The sequence below is a fragment of the Myripristis murdjan genome, chromosome 10 (genome assembly GCF_902150065.1).
Source record: "Myripristis murdjan chromosome 10, fMyrMur1.1, whole genome shotgun sequence".
In the NCBI taxonomy this organism is placed as follows: Eukaryota; Metazoa; Chordata; class Actinopteri; order Holocentriformes; family Holocentridae; genus Myripristis; species Myripristis murdjan.
The window spans coordinates 7,217,746-7,242,422 of record NC_043989.1 but is presented as its reverse complement, the minus strand read 5'-3'; the positions used below and the strand labels follow the sequence as shown (position 1 = coordinate 7,242,422).

The 24,677-nt window shown below is 41.4% G+C and overlaps 3 protein-coding genes across 4 annotated transcripts; 2 read left to right on the top strand and 1 right to left on the bottom strand.

The window, feature by feature from the left end:
• Nucleotides 1-600: 600 nt before the first annotated feature.
• On the top strand, nucleotides 601-8,078 carry thoc3 (THO complex 3). 2 transcript variants are annotated; one of them, XM_030062790.1, is made up of 7 exons: nucleotides 601-1,041; nucleotides 2,144-2,300; nucleotides 3,875-4,079; nucleotides 5,482-5,643; nucleotides 6,912-7,012; nucleotides 7,390-7,553; nucleotides 7,597-8,078. In XM_030062790.1, the coding sequence occupies exons 1-6, from the start codon at nucleotides 763-765 to the stop codon at nucleotides 7,551-7,553; spliced, it is 1,068 nt and encodes a 355-aa protein (XP_029918650.1). In that variant the 5' UTR covers nucleotides 601-762; the 3' UTR covers nucleotides 7,597-8,078. The 2 variants fall into 2 exon arrangements, with proteins under 2 accessions (XP_029918650.1, XP_029918648.1); XM_030062788.1 differs by having other exon boundaries at nucleotides 7,390-8,078.
• Nucleotides 7,631-11,606, bottom strand: LOC115366986 (uncharacterized; the record flags this gene model as incomplete). Its single annotated transcript, XM_030062679.1, has 2 exons — nucleotides 7,631-7,656; nucleotides 10,172-11,606. Coding segments are annotated over 2 exons (1,461 nt in total), but the record flags the coding sequence as incomplete, so codon positions are not given.
• Nucleotides 11,607-11,661: 55 nt separating this feature from the next.
• On the top strand, nucleotides 11,662-14,076 carry LOC115366985 (uncharacterized; the record flags this gene model as incomplete). Its single annotated transcript, XM_030062677.1, has 2 exons — nucleotides 11,662-13,096; nucleotides 13,937-14,076. Coding segments are annotated over 2 exons (1,575 nt in total), but the record flags the coding sequence as incomplete, so codon positions are not given.
• Between the last annotated feature and the right edge of the window lie 10,601 nt (nucleotides 14,077-24,677).

Here is a 24,677-nt window from a genome sequence, read left to right as displayed (position 1 = left end):
AGAGCCTGACCCTGCTCAAACCTGCTGGAAAGAATAATCTGAGCCTGAGAGGGTTACGACCTTTAGTGTGCATACATTTTCATTGTGCCAAATGATGAGTTTCAAGACAGAGGTTTAACCTGTGCTGTGTAATTTGAGCACAAAATGAAATAGATGGCAGTCAGTCAATCAGAGCCTGATGCTCCAAGTTAAGTTAGTTATTTTTTCCTATTATTTTATTTGTCTATTTGACGCAACATGCATTTGCTGTGTCCATGCAATTGTAAAATTGTGAAACTATAGACCCACAATAGACGTTTTTTCTTAAGTTTCTTAACTTTCTACATCATCATCTTTATCGTATTCATTTACACAGGATTTTTGTAAAAAAAAAAATAAATAAATAAAAAAAAAACTGGACTGGACTGGACTGGAAATAACAGTTTTCAGCTGGGATATTGGATGATTATTTTTAAAGCACTTGAGCAAAACATTGCAGGAAATGACAGTTATAACTTATAAATGTGAAACACATCATAAGCACCTGGCGGCGCTTTTAAATGAGGATGCCCAGGCAACATTACTTTGACAGAAAACCAAAGTCAAAAGCCTAAACTTTCCCTCACAGCTTGCCGTAGAAAACGCGCATGCCTACGAGTGGCTGCTGGAGTTGCCAGGTTAGCTACACATCTTAGTTTGCGGTGTTATTTCAGTTCCATCGGCGTTTAATGAATATCAGCTAATAAACTTGACGAGAAGATTTCGTTAATAACTAAAAAAAACATGTATAATACGCATTCTGGTAATTTAATCGGAAACACGCCTCACAGCAAACCGGCGTCATCCAATTTGGCAACCCCGAAAGAGTTGATGTCTTTCAAGATGGCGTCGCAGTACTACCAAGAGATGCAAGATAGCTTCAAAAATAACAACAAAAGCAGGGAATTCCCGGCACACACGGCTAAAGTCCACTCGGTGGCGTGGAGCTGTGACGGCAGGAGACTGGCCTCCGGCTCTTTCGACAAAACAGCCAGCGTTTTTATCCTGGAAAAGGACCGATTGGTGAGTGTGTTTCCCCTCCTCGTAGTTAGCATGCTAGCGCTAGCCTTGCGCGAATGAATGGACGAATGAAGTCTGGATTTCGTGGCTTTAGTCAGAAAACCAAAGTCGTTTCTGTGACTTTTTTTGTTTCATGGCTTTAGTCCAAAATTATCTTATAAAACACTCAGCTGCTTGCTAGCGTCCGTATTAACTCAAGCAGCATCAATAATCAGATTTAATGCTCGAGCCTTCGGCATTAACACACAATATTACTCAGTATTTCTATGTGCGACACATGAAGAGTGGCCTCTCAAGAGTTAGAAAGGATATAAAATCTTATTTTACAAGGTATGCATGTTTGGCTTGAAGGTATTAAAACAAATATGGCAGGTTTCTTCGGCAGTGTGGACAAACTTAGCGCCGCAAAGTCCCCTCAGTGTACATCATTATCGATAATTATGTAAAAAAGAGCGATTTCTCCTTTTAAAAATGAACGTGGTGTTTCTAAAATATTATTGATCTCTTGCCTCTGTGTGGAAAAGGTATACTTTGTACATATTCTCATTTTTAGAATTTCTTTATTGCACATATTTCTCTTTTCCTTAGGTTAGCCCTTATTGTATATTTTTAGTTTTTAGTCTTCATAGTCTTTATTGTATATATTTAGCCTTATTCCTTTTTTAGTTAACTTTATTGTATGTTTCTACTGTTGCTGCTGGAACACCAGAATTTCCCTGGTTGGGATCAATAAAGTATATCTATCTATCTAACCATCTATCTTCTATATAATGCACATACATTTTTACAATTAAGATAAATAGATAGATAGATAGATAGATAGATAGATTTTCTTTATTGATCCCAATCTGGGAAATTATTAAATGCACAAAGTAGTTTTAATGCACATATTTCTCATAATGCACATACTTTTATTTATTTATTTATTTATTTATTTATTACAAATTTCTATTATTATTATTCATTGTCCGTAATTTTATGTATGTTTACATGTATGTTCTTTGCTTAACGAACTGAACATCTGCAACAGAGGTCGATAAAGCTCATTTCTGATTTTGGCTCTTGGTCAGTCGTCCGTCTCCTTGCTGCCTGTCTCCGTCTCCAGGTGAAGGAGAACAACTACAGAGGTCATGGCGACAGCGTGGACCAGCTGTGTTGGCATCCGACCAACCCCGATCTGTTTGTCACAGCGTCCGGGGACAAGACCATACGCATCTGGGACGTCCGCACCACCAAATGCATCGCCACCGTCAACACAAAAGGTGGGAAGCCAGTTCAGTATGTATTGTGATTCTACAAGTGCTGCAATTTGATATGATTGATCTCTGTTTTTGTCTTTTGAATTATCCTCTAGTTTGTGGCTTTTAAGTTTCATGAGGCTGTGATTATCCTAGAGGTCACAGTGATGTTTACAGCCATGTCAAGCTTAAAAAAAAAATGGTCTCACTACAATGAAATGGCTCCCGTGGGGGCTAACATCATCCCACATGAATCAAATGTGGCTCATTGAATCCACAAGAGTCTCAGCTTTCCAGTCAAATCTGATTGATGCAACTCCAAGACTGTTAAGGCCCCAGTCTGCACAAATACACCATGTTACAACAGGCCAAAAGAACACTTTTGGACTGCATTCAAAAAACAAACAAACCACAAAAAAAAATCAGCATGGCTTTTCACCAAAACTGTATTTGATTAGCATAACGAGGGCATTAGAACCCATTTTCATTCAGATATCTGGAGGTCGGCGGTCAAGGGACACCTCTGAAAACACCCATGTCAGGTTCCCCTCACCAAAAATTTGGAGCAACACTTACTGAGAACCTAACTTGACATGCTTGGTACTATCAGATTCCTTAGGTCGTCTAGGCTTCATCTGATATCGTAAAGCAGGAATATATTACAGCATTTAAATAACAGTTAATTTACAAGAAAAAAAACAAACAAACAAAAAAAAACATTATCGAGTACTTAAATGAATAAAGGAAGTGTGTACAGAAAGTAATCCTTAGACGTTTGTCTTGCGCTTCACAAACCGAGTGAAGCCGGTTGCAGTGGAGGCAGAGAGAGACGTGATTAAATTTGCCAGATATGGACTTAATGGGAGAGAAACAACAGATACGGTGTGTGAAAGCTCCCGTGGTACTCAACATGGCCAGCAGCCCACAGACAGCAGCTCAGCAGCCGGACAAACAGACACTAGATTTCACAGTGAAATGTCTCACGTTACACCATGTGAAGCTGAGAAAAACAACCAGACCCCCTGCTTTCTTCCTACTGTTCTGTTTCCCTCCGCCCACGCAAGAAACGTGTTGCACTGAATCTGTGTCTTAGTCTCATCTTCAGTGTGCGATGCTGTTTTGCTTTTGGATGCGAAACATTATTAAATGGATAAGCTGTAAATGTCCTGGTAGAATCAGTGGACACTTTTGATTTAAAATTGAAACGCTAGGGCTATAAAAAAAAAAAAACAAAAAAAAAATGGATCCTGTCTTATTTTCCCACCTGATGTGAAATTTGAGACAAAGACACAAAAGTAAGGGAAACAACAAAAGCAGTTTTCTCTCGTTTCTCTTCGTAATCTCTCAACCTCTCTCGTTGGCAGCTTTTCGTTCACAATTCATCATTTAACGGTAGAAAACAGTGAAAAATGAGAAGAGTGACATTGAAAAACAGTAGTTAACTCAAGTATGATTGAGTGCTGAGTAGGAAAAAGAAAAAGGAACCAAAAAAAAAAAGTTTTACACTATTTTGATCCAGTCAGAAACCCAGAGCTGTGCAATCTGAGAAGCCTGAACCTGCAAGGATTAGTAAATTGTAATTTCTTTGCTGTTTCAAGGCGAGAACATCAACATCTGCTGGAGCCCGGACGGCCAGACCATCGCCGTGGGCAACAAGGACGACGTGGTGACCTTCATCGACGCCAAGACGCACCGCTCCAAGGCCGAGGAGCAGTTCAAGTTTGAAGTGAACGAAATCTCCTGGAACAACGACAACGACATGTTCTTCCTCACCAACGGCAACGGCTGCATCAATATTCTGAGGTAACGGCAGCAGGAGGAGGGATTTTTAGATCCTCTGTAGATCACGGAGCGATCCTTTGCTTCATTCATTCAGCAATCCATTACTTTATTCAGTAATTCATTCACACATTGGCCAGTCGTACATTTATTTATTTATAATCTCTCCCTTTTATTAACACATTCATATGTCCTCCAACTAATTGACTTTTCCATGAAATCATGCATTCACTCATTCATTCTGTAACTGATTAACTTGCTGCTTCAGTCATTCATTACCTAATTCATTCATCCAGTCAGTAACTCAGTCAGTCATTCATATATCCTCTGGCCTACTCACTCAGATAATAACTGATATATAAACATATTCTTTGATTAATTTATTCATCTATCATCCGTCAGTCCCTTCATCCATTGTAAGCAGTTTAATCTCCAGATATTATTTCATGTTAGTTTTTGATTCAAATTTGATTTTTTTTTCTTTTTAAATGAATCAGTTATACATGATATATCTGTACAGGGTGTGAAAGTGCCTGCAGTTCATTTTCTTTGGTCAAAGTCACAGTGGAAAATGGACTTGCTTTTTTTTTTTTGTATTTGCTTTGTTTATGTTCATGCTGACCAATTATAAGCCAAACAAAAGTCACATGGTACAGAAATAGCTTGTCTATTGAAGAGAGTTTGCAGACAAGTCTAATTCCACTCACTGTGACTTTATCTAAACATGATGGACAGGTCAGCCTCTTCTCTGTGGTATTTTCAGGTATGAACACATGAAGAAGTGGCTGAATCGGTCCAGATTTCTTTTTTTTAATCCTGAGTTTTCCAAGCATGAGGAACTGACAGCTGTCATTTTAAGAGAGGATCTGCTGTTATCTATATTAACTTTAATTTATCCTTATGTTGAGGCCTGTGAAAGTGCAGTTAGGGTGTTCTGATAGGATGGGAATCAGTCAGCCACTGGACGACTGCCTCTCGCATCAGTCTTAGGATGTGATGACAGGTTGTACTGTCCGGCAGGCAGGCAGGTGTAGCTGGAGGCTGATGTGGTGAGCCTGCACTCGTTTGCCACATGGCTTTTCGTCTCCTCCTGCTCATGTTCCCCTGCATTTTGGGGCTGGTTTCCTGTTTTTAGTTGGATTATGTTTTCACTGCAGTCCTCTTGTTCGAGAGCTGTGAGTTTTTCAGTTTGTTCGGTGCCACCAGAGTTCAAATGCAGTGAACCAAAGTAAAGCAGGAAACACAGCAGAGTTTAGTTAATCTGATCAGAACATGCAGCCTCAGACTTTTGTGGTTTCCTTTTTAGAATCCAAACTGCGGTTCTCTGTGTTTCTCTCTGGTGGTCTCTGTCTAATCTGAGAGTCTGCAGCCTGTGATTGTGTGTTGAGCACCTCTTAACGGCCGCCTCTGTGTTCTGTGCCTGCAGTTACCCCGAGCTGAAGCCCATCCAGTCCATCAACGCTCACCCGTCCAACTGCATCTGCATCAAGTTCGACCCCACAGGGAAGTACTTCGCCACAGGAAGTGCCGACGCCCTGGTCAGCCTGTGGAACGTCGAGGAGCTGGTCTGTGTCCGCTGCTTCTCCAGGTCCGTTTGAACACGCAAAGTTTTCATTTTTACACTGTAAAGTCAATTATTCTGCAAAAGAAACAGTCTCTGCGACATTGGTGACCACATTATTGCATTTGGGTCTACAGTGATCACTCTGCACCAGATTAAATATTTTGTTTCTTTGGCCAACGCCTTGTTTTAATATTTTGCTGTTCTTGCCTTTTTGCCCTTGATTTGTTTATTTTAACCCTCTGAACCCCAAGCAGTTTTGGGGCGTTTTCTGCTCCCCTCACACTTTGGCTCACTGTGGGCTTGTTTTTCACTGCAATTACAAGTGCTGCACCTCTATGGAAACAGCACAGCTGTGGCTATCACCTGAAGCCATTCAAAAATGTCTTTCACACAGTATGAAAGAGTTATAGTGCCATAAATAATAAAAAAATAAAAAGGGCAAACTGATTTTTTTGGATAATTTATTTTACAAAAATCGAGAAAAACTGGAATAAATGTACAGAACATTTTTTCAGGTGCCCACAAGTGTCACTGATCCAGGAAAAAAAAAGTAGGGCTTCACATGATGTATTTCCTGAAATATTAACATTTTTCCAACCTGTATAAGCTTAGGCGTTTTTACTGCCTTGCCCCCTTCCATGTTACTACTGTTGCCAACACACTGAAATTCAGTGAATTTTTGTCACACGACTGTTGGGATCACGTGAATCAATCAAGATGTCTCAGATCCGCTGAAGACCGCAGAATTTTCTGTTTTTTGAATAATCTGGATTGAGTAAACGACTATTTTTTGGCAAATTGTTGAATGAAGCATGTATAATAAAATTATTCGAATGAAAATCGCTTTTTTAGCCTTAGTTTCGTCCTTTTTTCTACCGCTAAACCGAAGTCCGACACGTTGCATTCAGGGACCGTCGGAATATTCAAATTCCGACGAAAAAATAGGTTTTTAAAGCTTCCAGCTATGATAAACGGTTGAATTTTGGCGATTTTTTAAAAAATACATGTCTTTCTATCCCGCCCGCGGGTTTGGGGTTCAGGGGGTTAACATAAGTTGTGTGCTTGATGTGATGTTTGAACCTTGGATGAGTGCTCACCACACTAACTTCATGTGTATAACCTGCAAACCTGTCTTTAAAGTAGTGAACATACGTTACAATGAAAAAGAAACATGAGAGAACAATAATTGCCAGGCAGGTGCACACTTAGCACAGTTAGGGTTACCATAGTGGCTGCCCGGCTGAAACTCCTGTATGTATAATAAAGATTTCATATCGTTCTGACATCTCCAGGCTGGATTGGCCAGTGAGGACGCTGAGCTTCAGCCATGACGGGAAGATGTTGGCGTCAGCATCCGAAGATCATTTCATAGACATCGCAGAGGTTGAAACAGGTGAGGAAAACACAGCAACAGAAGTGAACACTAGTTACCTGCCAGATAATGTCATGCTGTGGCCAGTGTGTTTGGGAAAGAGAGCGAGGGAGCTGGTAAGGATTCACTGTCTGGCCTAAGAGAGATGGACAGATAGATAGACGGATACTTAATTGTTCCCGGAGGAAATTTAGGCATCCAGTAGCTGTATGAAACAGTGGCCTGTGCACTACACATTAACTGTAATCGTGCAGTGCAACAAGCAAATTCCTACCACCATCTTTCTCTTTGATCATCTTTTGTTTTCAGCGTTTTCTGTAAAGCTCACCCAAGTGTTGTTTGCATGTGTTGCCAATTGTAAATGGTCCTCTACACCTCCTCCTCTGGCTCGTGTGCAGGAGAGAAGCTGTGGGAGGTCCAGTGCGACTCTCCGACCTTCACGGTGGCCTGGCACCCCAAGAGGCCGCTGCTGGCGTACGCCTGCGACGACAAGGAGGGCAAATATGACAACAACCGAGAGGCGGGCACTGTCAAACTGTTCGGCCTCCCCAACGACTCCTGAGTGTCGGCGCCGGTGGGAGCTCGGTCGTGTTGCAGCGTTAAAAGTGCTCGTCTTTTCACTGAGAGAATACCTTAGTGTTAAAGCCAGACAAAGGACGCATTGTCTGGGGAGAGAAAAAAAAATGTTGGATCTGTGTCTTAACACAGACACCAGAGTGCTGTTGCTAAGCAAAGATGCAGCTGCTCTATTTTGCGAGTTAGTCGAGCACAAATTACAGAAAGTGACACGCTCACTTTCATTGCTGATTTCCGTGTAATTCCTCTTTCCAGATAGCTGGTTCAGGTGTAATCAGGATTTGACCTTGTTGTGCAGCAAATAGACAACATCACCATTTACCATTTTCCACCACTAGGCAGTGCTGCTCTCCAGTTATAATGCAGGTTTCCTCACTCTCCTCTTCACTTAGACCCCTTCCCCCCCTTTCTTTTTTTATGCAGTTAAAAAAAAAAAAGAAACCCGGTGTTGTAATATAATATTTTGTAAAATATGTATTAAGTTTTGATATTAAAATTGGTCTCTTTCTAACCTGTGTGTGATGTGTCCTTGAGGGTGGAAGATTGTTATTATGTTTTTTCACATTTAGAGAGCAGGCCTTGTTTGCGTGTTCTTTTGCAAAAGTTTCAGACGAACATGGGTTTTTGAAGATCAGAATCGATGCTGGTATGTCTTAGACTGAAGCGGTCGATATTTTTAAAATTGGCCACCGTACTGCGAGAAATAAATAAATAAAATTACAAAAATTAAGTCTGAAACCCAGAATTTTAGTCTTACCGGGGTGTAAAAGCCTATAAAACAGTGTTTACACCATCCTGGGAGACCTAAACTCTACCAAAACGTACAGCTGATTTTATAATAAAAACTAAAGCCTATAAGTGATAAACCTCCATATCATGAACATAGGCCGTGCTGACTTACTGGTATGAGGCCAGTAACAATCCAATATATCTGACTAATTCTACTTTTCACAGCGAATTAACCCTTTCATGCATGAATTATGAAAGCCTGAGTCAAGATTTTTTTCTTATGTGTTTTTACTCTTCTTAGGGCATGAACACTTTTGTGAGTCTCCATTCTTCTTTAAGGATGCAGGACTGGTATTACCATGTCATGATACTAGTATTAATATGTTTTCAGCAACAAGAATTGACAGTTTCTGCATAAACCTCAATGGAGGGGAGCAGCAGAGAGCATTCTAACAGCTGATATGCAATTCCACCATAGAAACCATTGCATTTAGGAGAAAATGACTTTAAACAGCTGTCCACTCTAGTGACTGCTATGCGCGAAAGGGTTAAATACAAAATTATTTTCTTCAGGTTTTGTTCGGCTGTTGCAGGCAGTAGTCTCATCCTCTGAGCTCTGAGGAGCAATGTGTGTGTGACTGATGCTAGTATAAACTATTGCAGCGGTGACAACATGTTATATTTTCCTGCTTTGTAAGAAAATAATTTTGTAACGGAGGTGACAGCTGCTGCCTCGCCAAAGCGGTGCTCAATGTAATGATGAACTGCAGTCAGAGCATCTCAGCCTCTAGTGTAGGTGGAAGCAGGGAGACGGAGCCGCTGTGCGTTTCCTCTCAACAAGGGTGTGTTGTCTAAAGGGCACAGCTTCATTTAATTACGCTGGACCTTGAACCAAGCGAGCCTGTCTGCCTGCAGTGTGTGGATGTGTGTGTGTGTGTTGTAGGTGGTGAGGGCAGATGGGGCAGTTTTATAAGTACATCCTGCTCGATACACAAGAACAGTAACCCATCACACTCACTTGCACACAGAAAAAACACCCAAACAATAAACTGTTTAACTGATAAATTGATCCAATATTAGTTTTTAATTAAATGTCAGATGTTTTCATGACATGGTTGAGGTTGTTTCCAGTCACAGTTACAGAAAAGCCTCACGGCATTTTATTTTCTTCACACATTTTATCCATTTAACGATTTCATTATGTTTCAAGGATCAAAGGCAGAAATGAAGCTCATTTTCTGCTACAAATGAATTGGTGTGGAGGTTTTTCTGTTTTAAAGAGCTGCTAATCTTAAAAAAAGGAGGATTTTGGTTTCCAGTGACGCTCTACATGTTTCAGAGGCTTTTCCACCCTGACAGAAGAAAACTGTGAGGGCAAATAATGAGTGACTGTACTTTTGGCCAAATGCTCAAATTTAAAGACAGGGGCTATCATTATTCTGGTACAGGGACGGTAATTAAAGCACTTTAGGCCAGTCTTGCAGAGGATATTTGTAACACAGAGGATTTCTGGGTGGGGGTGGGGGGTTAAGCTTCACATTATCTGTGTAAAATTTAACTTATGTCATTGTCTATGGATATTCTCATTTATCCAGGTCATCGTTCTCTTTGGGCAAAAATGAATCATAGGCAACTGGACTTGTATTAGTCTTAGGAAGACGTTTCGCCTCTTATCCAAGGGGCTTCATCAGTTCATGCGCATCGGTCTTTCTAGTCCGCACTAGTCTGACAAAGGACAGTGGGGTAAGGTCCAGGTATTTAACCTCTGTGGGAGTGTCCACCCTAATGCCTGTGGGTGTGTTCATGCAGGCACTGGTTTCACTTGACCATTGTGATGGTCTAGTGTTAACGACAGTCGTTAGGTGCTGGTTTCACAGTCGTCAGAGTCAGGTGAAACCCTGGTGAACGACGATCGTTGAGAGTCGTCTGAGGTTAATTTGTTGAACCTCCTGGGTACCGATGAAAGGGCAACATTATAGATTGGAGATAGGTGGTGCCGCAGACCCCCTCCCCTGTTGAGGGTTGGTTTTTCCACTTTCACATATATGGCCTCTTTTACTCCTCTCTCAAACCATCTATCCTCCCTGTCCAAAATCTTAACATTGCTGTCTTCAAAGGAGTGTGCCTTTTCCTCTAGATGTGAATAGACAGCTGAGACTGGACCGGAGGAGTTCGCCCTTCTGTGTTGAGCCATGCGTTTGTTCAATGGTTGTTTTGTTTCCCCAATATATAAGTCCTTGCATTCCTCACTGCATTGGACGGCATATATCAGGTTGCTCTTCTGATTGTGTGGTGTCCTGTCTTTGGGGTGAACCAGTTTCTGCCTTAGAGTGTTTCCGGGTTTGAAACATGCAGGGATTTGATGTTTGTTAAAAATCCTCCTGAGTTTCTCTGAAACCCCAGACACATACGGAATTACAATGTTCTTGCCTTTGTCTTTCATTTCCTCAGCATCATCAGGGTTGTTATTCTTTCTGGGGCGTGCTTTGCCAAAAGCCCAACTCGGATAGCCACAAGTTTTCAGGGCTCCCCTAAGGTGTTTGTGTTCCTCAGCTTGGGCCCGAGTGGAGGTGGGTACGTTATCTGCCCTGTGTTGCAAGGTTCTGATAACCCCCAGTTTGTGCTCCAGTGGATGGTGTGAGTCAAAAAGAAGGTATTGGTCTGTGTGGGTGGGTTTCCTGTATACCCCAATGTGGAGGCTCCTTTCCTCATCAAAGTGCACATCACAATCCAAAAATGGTAAGTGGTTGTCTTTAACATCTTCTCTAGTGAACTTGATGTTCTTGTCCACTGAGTTGATGTGGTCGGTAAAAGCCTGTACCTCTTGGGTTTTGATCTTCACCCATGTGTCATCCACATACCTGAACCAATGGCTTGGAGGTGTTCCTTTGTATGAGTTTATGGCCTTGTGTTCCACCAATTCCATGTATAAATTGGCCACAATAGGGGATACCGGAGAGCCCATAGCGCAACCGTGCTTTTGCCTGTAAAATTTGCCGTTGAACTGGAAATATGTGGTGTTGAGGCACAAATCCAGTAACTGGCATATCTGGTCTGGATTGAGGTTTGTTCTGTCTTGTAAGGTGTTATCTTGTTTCAGGTGATGTCTCACAGTTTCCACTGCCTCCATGGTTGGAATGCAGGTGAATAAGGAGGTTACATCGTATGAAACCATAGTTTCATCCTGTTCTATTTTTAAGCCTTTGACTTTGTTCACAAAGTCCAATGAGTTATGAATGTGGTGTGGTGTGTTACCAACCAAGGGAGCTAAGATGTTGGCTACATGCTTAGCAATATTGTAGGTTACAGAATTTATGAATTTATGCAGAATTTATGCAATATTGTAGGTTACAGAATTTATAAATTCTGTAACCTACAATATTGCTAAGCATGTAGCCAACATCTTAGCTCCCTTGGTTGGTAACACACCACACCACATTCATAACTCATTGGACTTTGTGAACAAAGTCAAAGGCTTAAAAATAGAACAGGATGAAACTATGGTTTCATACGATGTAACCTCCTTATTCACCTGCATTCCAACCATGGAGGCAGTGGAAACTGTGAGACATCACCTGAAACAAGATAACACCTTACAAGACAGAACAAACCTCAATCCAGACCAGATATGCCAGTTACTGGATTTGTGCCTCAACACCACATATTTCCAGTTCAACGGCAAATTTTACAGGCAAAAGCACGGTTGCGCTATGGGCTCTCCGGTATCCCCTATTGTGGCCAATTTATACATGGAATTGGTGGAACACAAGGCCATAAACTCATACAAAGGAACACCTCCAAGCCATTGGTTCAGGTATGTGGATGACACATGGGTGAAGATCAAAACCCAAGAGGTACAGGCTTTTACCGACCACATCAACTCAGTGGACAAGAACATCAAGTTCACTAGAGAAGATGTTAAAGACAACCACTTACCATTTTTGGATTGTGATGTGCACTTTGATGAGGAAAGGAGCCTCCACATTGGGGTATACAGGAAACCCACCCACACAGACCAATACCTTCTTTTTGACTCACACCATCCACTGGAGCACAAACTGGGGGTTATCAGAACCTTGCAACACAGGGCAGATAACGTACCCACCTCCACTCGGGCCCAAGCTGAGGAACACAAACACCTTAGGGGAGCCCTGAAAACTTGTGGCTATCCGAGTTGGGCTTTTGGCAAAGCACGCCCCAGAAAGAATAACAACCCTGATGATGCTGAGGAAATGAAAGACAAAGGCAAGAACATTGTAATTCCGTATGTGTCTGGGGTTTCAGAGAAACTCAGGAGGATTTTTAACAAACATCAAATCCCTGCATGTTTCAAACCCGGAAACACTCTAAGGCAGAAACTGGTTCACCCCAAAGACAGGACACCACACAATCAGAAGAGCAACCTGATATATGCCGTCCAATGCAGTGAGGAATGCAAGGACTTATATATTGGGGAAACAAAACAACCATTGAACAAACGCATGGCTCAACACAGAAGGGCAAACTCCTCCGGTCCAGTCTCAGCTGTCTATTCACATCTAGAGGAAAAGGCACACTCCTTTGAAGACAGCAATGTTAAGATTTTGGACAGGGAGGATAGATGGTTTGAGAGAGGAGTAAAAGAGGCCATATATGTGAAAGTGGAAAAACCAACCCTCAACAGGGGAGGGGGTCTGCGGCACCACCTATCTCCAATCTATAATGTTGCCCTTTCATCGGTACCCAGGAGGTTCAACAAATTAACCTCAGACGACTCTCAACGATCGTCGTTCACCAGGGTTTCACCTGACTCTGACGACTGTGAAACCAGCACCTAACGACTGTCGTTAACACTAGACCATCACAATGGTCAAGTGAAACCAGTGCCTGCATGAACACACCCACAGGCATTAGGGTGGACACTCCCACAGAGGTTAAATACCTGGACCTTACCCCACTGTCCTTTGTCAGACTAGTGCGGACTAGAAAGACCGATGCGCATGAACTGATGAAGCCCCTTGGATAAGAGGCGAAACGTCTTCCTAAGACTAATACAAGTCCAGTTGCCTATGATTCATTTTTGCCCAAAGAGAACTTATGTCATTCTTTTATGAACTACAGATTAAAAGTCATTATAATTCCAAACATTGTCCTCATTCAGAACATATTTATGTACCCAAAATGACCACTAGTCAAAATACTACAGATGCACAATCTCATTGTACCCAGTGTAATGCAAATTGAAGCCTGTGCCTCCATACAAATAATATAAACGTCATGTCATTTCTTAGGAGGGGCTTATTAGTCATTGTGTCGTGGAGTAATCCTGATTCTTGATCACAGCTTTGATGCATCTCAGCCAGCTCAATCAATACCTAATTATTACCTTGTTAAGTTGAGACAAGTGTGCTGCTGGTGGAATTAAGCAAACACAGGTTTGAAAAACTACACAGAAAGACATTTTAAAGATATGGGTGCAGTGCCTTTATTTTCCTCTGGAGATGAAATAGATGGGACGAGATATGAAAGGAATGAGGAAAAGATGAATGAATTCCTGGCTCAGAGGCACTCCTAAAACTAATGGTGATCAAACCCTAAAACATGAATCAGGTGAGACTGGCAGCCACTAGCTGGGTGTTTCATGCTCCTGCAAGTCGGCAGGCGGGCCCAGTGGGATTTGTGTCCATGCCCAGAGACCAAGCCCTCAGCCTGGCTCGGCAGCAGCTGGTCGCTGCCTCACCCTGGACCCTCAGACCAGCAGGCGGCAGGGAGTGTCGCCCCACAACTTCCTGTTGGCCTAGCAGGGATGTTCCCAGCACCCCTGCAGTCTCCCCTTTAATTCCCTTTAATTTGTTTGAAACCTGCAGCAGAACTGGGCTGTCCAAGAGAAGCAGAAGGCAGCTGGTGTCTCTGCCTGTGAAACGCAGGTCTTTGATAACAGGCCTGTGTTTTTCACTGTACAGCATTTGCTGTTTATTCATTACAAAACAAAACAGACAAATGAAAGGCAATGATATCATGACTCTCTTTTGTATCATATTTTTAGGCAACAAGTTGGATGCTACCCAAAATGTTATCACAGCTTGAATATATCAGGACAACTCGAGGAAACAAACAGTATGGAAATATGTGCTGGCAAATAACATGGGCTGCCTTCTCATATATTCTACGATAATGCACCTTTTTGGGAAATTGGCTTGTTGGTCCACATCTCTCTTAAATGATCAAAACCTGGACACAAAAATCATCCATGTGTCTCTGGTAGATTTTTGGCTCCATATTAAAAAACTTAACATTATGTTGAGTGATAGTAGGCTACTAGTGTTATCCCAAAATAAGAGGAATCAGCTGTTTTTTATTTATTTGTTTGTTTTAAAAAATTTTTTAGGGCATTTCTGCTTTATTTGACAGTCACAGTAGAGAGAGACAGGAAAGGCAAGACAGAGAGAGGGGATGACATGCAGCAGGGGGCTTGAGGTCAGATTCAAACCCAGGACACTGATCAGGACTCAGCCTTAACACATGGTACGTGCTCTTATCCAGTGAGCTACCGAGGCACCCCATAACTGGCTGAATTATGCGTCTTTTAAAAAAAGACACAATAATTAGGTTAACTGCAGAACTACACTGCGTTCCAACTTATTATGCAATTGATATTTTTGTCCAATTTTCCTAATAGTCAATGAAAATGACAGTCAGTATAATTTTCAAGTCATCAACAGTTCCAAGCTATTATGCACAACAGATTTTCAAAACATTTTGTAGGTTGTAAAGAACTGAAAATGGTCATTTGTTGACTTTGCAGCATTAGAAGGTCATATTTACAGACATCAAAAGCTATTTCAATCAAAAACATCTTAACAGGCCAAATTACATGTTAACATAAGAGCCCTTCTTTGATATCACCTTCACAATTCTTGCATCCATTGAACTTGTCAGTTTATGGACAGTTTCTGGTTGAATTTCTTTGCTGGATGTCAGAATAGCCTCCCAGAGCTGCAGTTTTGATGTAAACTGTCTCCCACCCTCATAGATCTTTTGCTTGAGGATGCTCCAAAGGTTCACAATAGGGTTGAGGTCAGGGGATGATGGTGGCCACACCATGAGGTTTCCTCTTTTTATGCCCATGGAGGCCAGTGCCTCAGAGGTATTTTTAGCGGCATGAGGTACGTTGTTGTGCATGAAGATGATTTTGCTACGGAAAGTACGATTCTTCTTTTTGTACCATGGAAGAAAGTGGACAGTCAGAAACTCTACATAATTTGCCGAAGTCATTTTCACACCTTCAGGGACCCTAAAAGGGCCGACCAACTCTCTACCCATTATTCCGGCCCAAAACATGACTCCACCTCCTCCTTGCTGACGTTGCAGCCTTGTTGGGACATGGTGGCCATCCACCAACCATCCACTACTCCATCCATCTGGACCATCGAGGGTTGCACGGCATTCATCAGTAAATAAGACTGTCTGGAAATTGGTTTTCATATATTTCTGGGCCCACTGCAACCGTTTCTGCTTGTGAGCATTGGTTAGGGGTGGCTGAATAGAAGGTTTTTGCACAACTGCAAACCTCTGGAGGATCCTACACCGAGAGGTTCAAGGGACTCCAGAGGCACCAGCAGCTTCAAATACCTGTTTGCTGGTCTGTAAAGGCATTTTAGCAGCTGATCTCTTAATCCTATGGATTTGTTTGACAGAAACCTTCTTAATTATGCCTTTATCTGAGTGAACCCGTCTATGCTCTGAATCAGACACTAATCTTTTAACAGTGCAATGATCTCGCTTAAGTTTGCGAGAAATGTCTAATGTTTTCATGCCTTTTCCAAGGCATTGCACTATTTCACGTTTTTCAGCAGTAGATAGGTCTTTTCTCTTCCCCGTAGTGCTTGAAACCTGTGGCTGCTTAATAGTATGGAACATCCTACTTAAGTAGTTTTCCTTTAATTGGGCTCACCTGGCAAACTAATCATCACAGGTGTCTGAGATTGATTTCAGTGACCCAAAGAGAACTAAGACACAATACCAGCCATGAGTTTAATTGAAAAACAAAAAATGAAATGTTTATGGCACTGAAATCCAATTTGCATAATATGTTGAAACACAGTGTATTTCAGGTGAGCAGCAAAAGGCTTTTTAAATCACTGCTTTACTCTCACTTACGCTTGTTACTAACCTAGCTGGCTGCCAGCAGATCTGGGCAGCATTTAGATGCTGCATTTAGAGGATTGGTGCATCCTTGTAACACGAGTATGGGGTCTAGAAACGGGACCTTCAAAGGAGGAAGCCTTGAAATGGGACACAGCCACAGCCTCCAGTCTCCCACCACTTTCACTTCCAGTGTGTTAGCATGGTGCAACCAATCCAGCAAAGACTCATTAATGGTTTTGCTGTCTTTAATCCCATAACATAATGAGTATTTTCTCAAAACAGTGAAGTAAACCTTTAACCACCAGTGAGATATAACCTAACATAAATCTGTGAGAATGAGATGCCTTCAGTGTCACTACATCAGTAATTGTACATGTGAATATGCTTGTGGATTACGGAGTGTGTGTGTATGTGTGTGCTCGTACATGTTTGCGTGTGTGTTTGTGCTTAGGGGATCCTTTTGAAGCTGACATGCAAATTTGTTCAGTCAAGCACCTTGAATTGAACTGCTTCTCCTTGAGCTTGTCATCCCATCCGTCTCTGTTGATCCGAGCTGTTGTTTATTCTTGCCGACACGCTGAAGAGCTCAGTCAATATTCATGGGTTTGATAGCAGAGCATATATCACGAGATAATAAATAATATGCATTTCCATACGGGGTCTCCTTCATGTGCTCGCCGTATTGCATAAGCAGTGAGCTCTGTCTGATTTCACTTTTAATGGTCTCATTTGCACACAGCTAAGTCACCGCTGCTTTTGCCATACAGACTTTTATTTTCCAGTGCTGTGCTGTAGCTAAACGAAGGGATGTTTTCACCTCATTTATAGAGTGGAAAGTAAATTTCAATGTTGAAAACTTTGGGAATTCTGGAAAAGAAGGAGGTGCTGTTGCTCAATCCTGATAACACAGATGGCTACCCGCTGATTTCTCTCTTTGTGTCATATTTGTTGCTGTGAAAAATAATCTTCCCACAAAGCGTGATATGGCTCAGTGGTGTTTGGCACCCAAAGGACTGCTGGTTTTCTATCTAACTGTGTTGTAAAACACAGTTAACTGCACCCATTTGGTAAATAAAAAAAAAAAAAAAAAAAAAGAAGTTACATAAATTTATTCAAATGTTAAACACCCTCTAGTAAGAACCCACACCCTTCATTGTCCTGTGAGCATCCTTTCTACAACATCCTTTCTGAAAAAAAAAAAAAAAAAAAAAAAACACATCCAGTTGCTATTTAGGAAGAACTGGATCGTTAACATGAGCATTGATGGCCATCATGACTGATCAGACAAAGAAAAGAGCGCCACCTACAGACTCAAGCTCCAACGAGAGAAAATCCAAGGAGAAAGAAGTGACAGTCCCACCCGCTTTGTTTGACTGACAGGCGATCCCTGGGAAATGAAACACTTACTAGCATTTATCAACAAAGATGGAAGCAGAATAAATAAATAAATAAAAAACAAGCATTTAGAAGTTTAGCAGGCACTTTAACAAATCACACTGCATGGGAACTTTTCAATTTACCGTCTTAATGTGCTCAGTTATTTCTCCGTGTGAAAGGCAAGACGGTGCCAGAAAATGAGCTGTGCAGCACAAATCAGGTTTTGTGTCTTAACTCTGATCAATACTTTCATTCAGTGAGTAGCAGATTCTCCCAAGGTGATTCCTGTCTATCCCATTAAGACGGAGCGGTCAGAGATGTGCTCGGGCATGCTGATCAGTCCGTTCACATAGTAATGCTTTCAGACAGGGCGCGCGTGTGTGTGTGAGCGTGTGTGTGTGTTCACATGTTTGTGTATTAGAGTGCACGCATGAACGTCAGCCTGTGGCTTTGGGTGTGTGTATGTGATTCTACACATGCATGTGTGGATATTTTCATTAGCATGGTTTTGCTTGTGTGTGTCTGTGTGTGTCACTGTGAATATGCCAAATGTAAAAGCATTTGTATATGTATGTGTGCGGGTGTGTACATTTTTTGCATGCATTTGTGTATGAGTGTATGTGTGTGTTTTTGCATTTCTGTGTCTGAATATGTTTTTTTATGTGTGTGTGTGTGTGTGTGTGTGTGTGTGTGTGTGTATGTGTGTGTGTGAGAGAGAGAGAGAGAGAGAGAGAGAGAGAGAGAGAGTGCAGGCGGGTGGTTCCGTGCAGGGAGATAATCAGACCCACCCGTCCATTTGCCACAGTCAAAATGAATTAGTCTCTGGATCTGTTAAAGGGCACTTCCGCCCTTCTGGATAATTGGTGCATTGCAATGACCGGAGGCAATTTAATTGATTTCTGAGTTTGGGTTTGATGAGAATCTTTGATTCCCCGTCATTCCTTCCTCCTGACAGGTCTGCGAAAACTGGTTTATTTCTGTTTTAGGACACAACACACATCTAAGGGAGGAGGAATGACGGAGCACTGGTCTACAACAGGGGCTCCCAAACATTTTCATGCCACCGACCCCAAAATAGATGCACACTGAACCCGGGAACCAATTTAATATTAATTTAATATTTTGTCCACAGAGTCTATCTGAAGAAATGTTGTTGTCAGATATGACCTGGTACAACATTATACAGCGCTGAGGAGTGTGCTTAAGTCTTTCCCAAACATTTATCACTAGTTGCTTTTGAGAAATGAGTCAGCAGAAGAGTCTGAAAATTCACAATAAATTGGCAGTAGTTACCTCAAATTACTCTCACAACTTGTGGTTCATTCACAACATGCAGGAGAGATGAGATGTCCGACTTATCAACCCGCCTTGACAGCTTGAGAGCGTTCACGTGTTTCTTCAAATCACTGGGCTGACATGGCGGTTTGAATATGGAGATGTTACACCTGCCTTTTGTACGAAGTAACTGAATAAATGAGTGGAAAAGTATTGAGATCATCAATACTTCAAATCATGTGGAAATACAGGGAGAGGATGTGAGAAGAAACTCATATTACCAGGTATAACAAGATGGTGTGAATGCAGATTTAGCCACAAACACAGTGGTGAAAAAAGTGGTGAAAAAAGTGTAGAATAGGAGAGAGGAGCCTGTAATTGCTAACAAGCTTTTATTTTGACATGACTGACCCTTTACTATATGCCCGGAGCAGGAGGTGTGTCTTAATGTTCAGGAGGTGTGTCTTAATGTTCAGGAGGTGTGTCTTAATGTTCATAGAGAAGGTGCCGGTGACAGCCGACACGAATTTGAAAATGCCTTTTGCTGGAAATATCACCAAATGGGAAGCCAAATCTTACAAACAATATAATACATATAATGTTGCTGCAAAGAAGAAAATGCTTGGAATTTTTATTTCAAAACCGGCTTGTAATCCGCTTCCTCCTCTAAACCAGGGTAGGTTGTTGTATCAAACTCAAAAATCCTCTGTTTCCCTTTGAAGCAGTGAGTGCGACCTATGACCTATGACCTACGGAAATGTCACTGTTGTGTGCCGCCATAAAATGTCCTCGGTTCTGCACATAGAAGTTTAACTCAACCAGTGAGCTTGTTTTTTTGCCTCCAGAGCAGCTCTGCCTGTGAGAAATGTTTGCCAAACTAAAACCCCATCTGCAATCAGGAGCTGTCGTGAGTCAAACTAAGTCTGCTTGCCTTTAATTTCATTTAGACGTACAAAAGACAAACATTTCTCCGTTGTCACCAGAGATGTTAAAGAGCTTCGAACTTCTGCCTTTTGATTGTCTCGCAGCTTTGACGTGAGTAAATTAAAGCCATCGTTCTTATTATTTCCATTAGCATATTTCTGAGGAGTCTGCAGCACAACTGTTCAAATTAATGAAACAATACCGGTATAAGTACATCTCATCATTTTCTTGATATCTAATTTAGTAACTGCCACGATAACTGATCACCTCATTCATGACTTAAGATACACAGCATAAAGCTGAGATGCAGTTTTATTTGCTCCAACTAAGTTCGACTCCTCATTTTCACAGAGTCATAATCATAGAGATCGATTTTTAAAATGAGAGCTGTGGTAAAAATCAAAATCACCTGCAACAATTCAAAATTAGGGTTTGAATCTTGATGCCTGCAGGAGGTTCCTCGGTCAGTACAGATAGATCTTTCAGAAAGACACATCAATAATAAGTGATAATGTTGGAGAGGGTATTGATGGACGGTGTTGTTGCTCAGTACAAGAGCAGCTTTGTACTGTCTGCAGCACCAAAGAACCTACTGGCATACGTGAAGCAGCAGGATTTTTTTTTTTTTTCCCCAGTCAATAGATTTATCAGCACAAGCAAATCCTAGATTGCCTGGCTCAATCCTACTGTATAAATCATAATATAGCATAACAGATGCTGCAAAATCCTGCTCTAATAGCCACTTATCCGGTCAAAATGTGAAACTAAGAAGAATGGCTTTAAGGTTTTCTGCCCAGCCAGTGACAGAAGACCCATTGTTTGACCCATTTACTATAATTTCACCTCATTTTACATTGCAGCTAACCATTTTCACAACATATAATCAATATCCTTCAATTTTCAAATTTGAAATTTTTGGTTGAAACACCCACCTTACATTATGTTGCTGCTTCTGTGTCAAAATCATCACCTTTCATAAACCACACCATTCTCTGTGTTTTCCCCCGGGGGACTATTTTCCGAACACTGAATTATCCCACCACCCACAGTGACTGTGACGGGAAGATCACCGGATCAAATCCTTGAACCACACCTCCGGGAGGTGTGAATTAAAATCGTTGTCCGTTCTCTCAACAACTCGTGTGATAATAGCTCACCCTGGAGGGCCTCACGTCTCGGGCAACAGTGGCTGTAAACGGCTGATTGTGTCTCTAAACCTGCAACATGTCGGTTTGTCAACGTGCAAAACCCTTTGAACCAAATAAAATGTCAAAAGATAAACTTACATGGTCTAGGTAAATCACACATTCTCTTTGCTTCCATCTTTCAGGACCATGAATGATTATATCTGTCTCTGGCTATGTTTGTTTAAATCTCTCCCTAGGCTACAAAATCAACAGGAAACATACACACATCACATTATTTTCCATAATCCTCTGACTAAAAACACCCGACATAATCTAAACTCACAGTTCTCAACCTGGACCACTGAGAAAAATGGGGGATATTTCAAATTCAGTATTACTTCATGAAGTTAGTCCAATGTGAACATGCAGAAGAATGACTATTATACAAAGTATAAATTTCTCTTGTCTTGTGTTTACTTTTATTTACTGAGCGCTACTGAATCGATCTAAAGCCACACTACAACAAAGCCTTTTCAGCTTGCTCTTGCTTTTCTTGTAGATTTAGATCATAGCTTTGTGTTATAGTAGAATTGCAATGCAGCTGCCAAGCCCCATTTTGCTCCATTTTGCTCCAGTGGAGACGGACAGTGGTCAGCAGTAAAGGCTGTGGTTGTACTGGGCAGACCTCAGGATTGAATGTGTGTCACTGAACAAATGTGACGGGCACGGCTGAAAAACAGCAAAGTCCCCAGTGTGCTTTATGTAAAAAATAAAGGTTAAAACAACAAAAAAATGTCTGACAAATGTCTTCACTTGGAAAACTGCAGAAAGCAGCATGTGTGCTCAGCAAACCCTGTAAATAAAGGTTGCAAGACCGTGCAAAAAGCATATCTGTACAGCAGGCAGGTTGACTGGGCTGAGAGGCAGAGTTTACCGAAGACAACAATAGACATTAAGGTTTCAAATGCACGTTCATTCACTGTGCTGTCACCTCGGGGAATAAGCAGCGAGGACACAGATTACTTCTTTAACTAGAAGTGCAGGAGTCATGACTTTCTTTATGGGAAGGCAGTGAACTGCTGACAGTGGCAACGCTCTGCTGGCTGAGCCAAATACTCAGGATAAAGACAAGAAGGATGAACGCGCACACACACACACACACACACACACACACACACACACACACACACACACACACACAGAAATACAAACGTATACACACATATTCACCCAACTGTAAGCAGAAGAGAGAGTTATAAAGGAAAAGAGACAAAGGGAAAGAGACAGGGGAGAGAAATGAGGATACAGGGAAGAGATGAAGGGAAGGAAAGTCGCCTTTACCTTTGTATTTCATCCACTGACTCGTCCTGATTTGAGTTAAAATTGACCTTGGACATGCAATTCAGTCGTACACTCAGCAACTAGGGGTTCATTGTTGGTACCACTAACATCTAAAAGTAAATGATTAGCATCTAAACACACACACACACACACACACACAGTCCAAAAAGATATCACAGTAGCAGTACTATTTATTTCAGTTGAATTAAAATCCCTGGTGTAAAAAGTAGCTCATTCAACATTTTTCCCATGCAACGCAAATATGACCGAGATGAGATGAGAAGAGTGCAAACCTGGTTCTGTTAATAAAAACAATTCAACAAGGCGCATTAACAAAGTATGAGCCATTTATGATGGTATTTATGAGAAGCCTTGGCTAGCCTGAACTTGTGTGAAGTGAACTTAAGTGAACTTACTTCCAAATGAAAAATACTCATAAATTATAAGCGCACAAATCTCAGTTATAGTGATGGGAATAAATCTTATTCAGGCCTTCTCTCCTCAGAGGTTGCTGGAAGTTCTGCCAGGCCATGAATCTTAATGAAGGAGTTCCTCAAGGAACCTTGTTGGGTCTCACCATGTTTTCAACTGGAAGAACTCCTACAGATCACACAAAGCCTCTTTAATGTTTAGAGTCTAACCTTTAAGCTGATTAGTGAGTCAATATGGCCTAAATGGATATAAATTCCCAACACCTGTGTCAAACTCCGCATTGGTAGAATGATAGATTGTTACATCCTCCAAATGATGATATAGAGCAAGTAAAAAACAGAAACAAATTACATTCTACCTCCTGTAAATTTATCTAAGAATAATGGACGTGTCTCTCTCTCATCTGTGGTGTTCACACCCGTTAACAACACATGGAGCCATGGCTGAATGTGAGCATCAGTCCAGACTTCATTTTGTTCTGCACAATCTGTGTCCCATTTTTGTCTCAAATCATCATTTTCCTTGTGTAAGCTGATTCCTTCCCTTCGTGGTTTTAAGTGGATTTATCAGCTGAAATCAGGAAGGAATCACTTGCTTCCGGGATTCCACCAAGATTCATCTAATCAGCCTCTTTCGTGTTTTCATGTGTTTTACAAGCTGTTTACAGTGTTTCCCCTCTTTCTCTCTCTCCTCTTCTGTTACGACAATGAGAAAGCGACGGTGCAACAATTAATCTTCTTTCTGCTCCTGCATACAATTTATCTACAAATGAAGCACCTAAAGGTAGTGATGGATCTCTCGCCAAACCAGGAGCGATGGCTTGTTTGGAGATGATAAACTGGAGTCCTCTCTGTGACTAATGGGCCAATCAGCGCCGTTACACAGCACAGCCACTGTCTGCGCATGGGAGAGCAGAGGACGAGGGAACAGGCAAAACACAGAAAACACAAGTGCGGTAACTGTCCTATAGGGGACACAAAGGAAGCCGCCTGTGTAGGGAATGTATGTTGAAGGCTGATACTGATATTAAACCTGAGAACAGACAATATTTTGTGTCAGTAGATCTCAGCCTATTTTGTGATGAAGAATTGTAATTTACTTCTTTTGTGAAGCCATGTTTCCTCAACCTGCCTCAGCTGCGTCTGTGTCAGAGATTTCCTACATTTCCCACAATGCCCTTTGATAGAGAAGGAGCGTGAACTTGTTGCATTCAGCAAAAATGGCAGCTCTACAGAAGCTCTTGCTCTTTCATTGTAAAAGACTGACAGGAGGAATAAAAATACACCAAACAACTAAATAGACTCAGAAAAGCAAAGTACAGTCAGTAGCTGGTAAATGTTTTTTGGGGGGAATTTTCCTTTATATTTGACCATATTCTTTAAGACTTATAAAAGTGTTGAGTGTTTTCCTGACATTTTTTCTTCTTCAAGGACAATCTGTTTCAATCTGTTTAGAAAAGATCTGCAACTCACAGCTCTGTAAGACGCAGGATTTCCAGTGCCAATTTCCAGTGTTATTCAATCCAATTATTTAATTCTATCTTTAAATGTTTAATGAACTCTGATGGGTGTGAATTGACAGAAACTGGTGTTGAGCTGATTTTTAACACTGGGTTAAATTAACAGTGGTGATTTTGCTGGGTGAACATGGTGTAAACAGATGGAGCATGAACATGTTTACATAAAAATAATAAAAAAAAAAAAACATAGATGAATAATTCAATGTGAGTGAACTTCATGTATTTCTGGCTGTATGGCCAAGCAGCCGCAACAAACAGT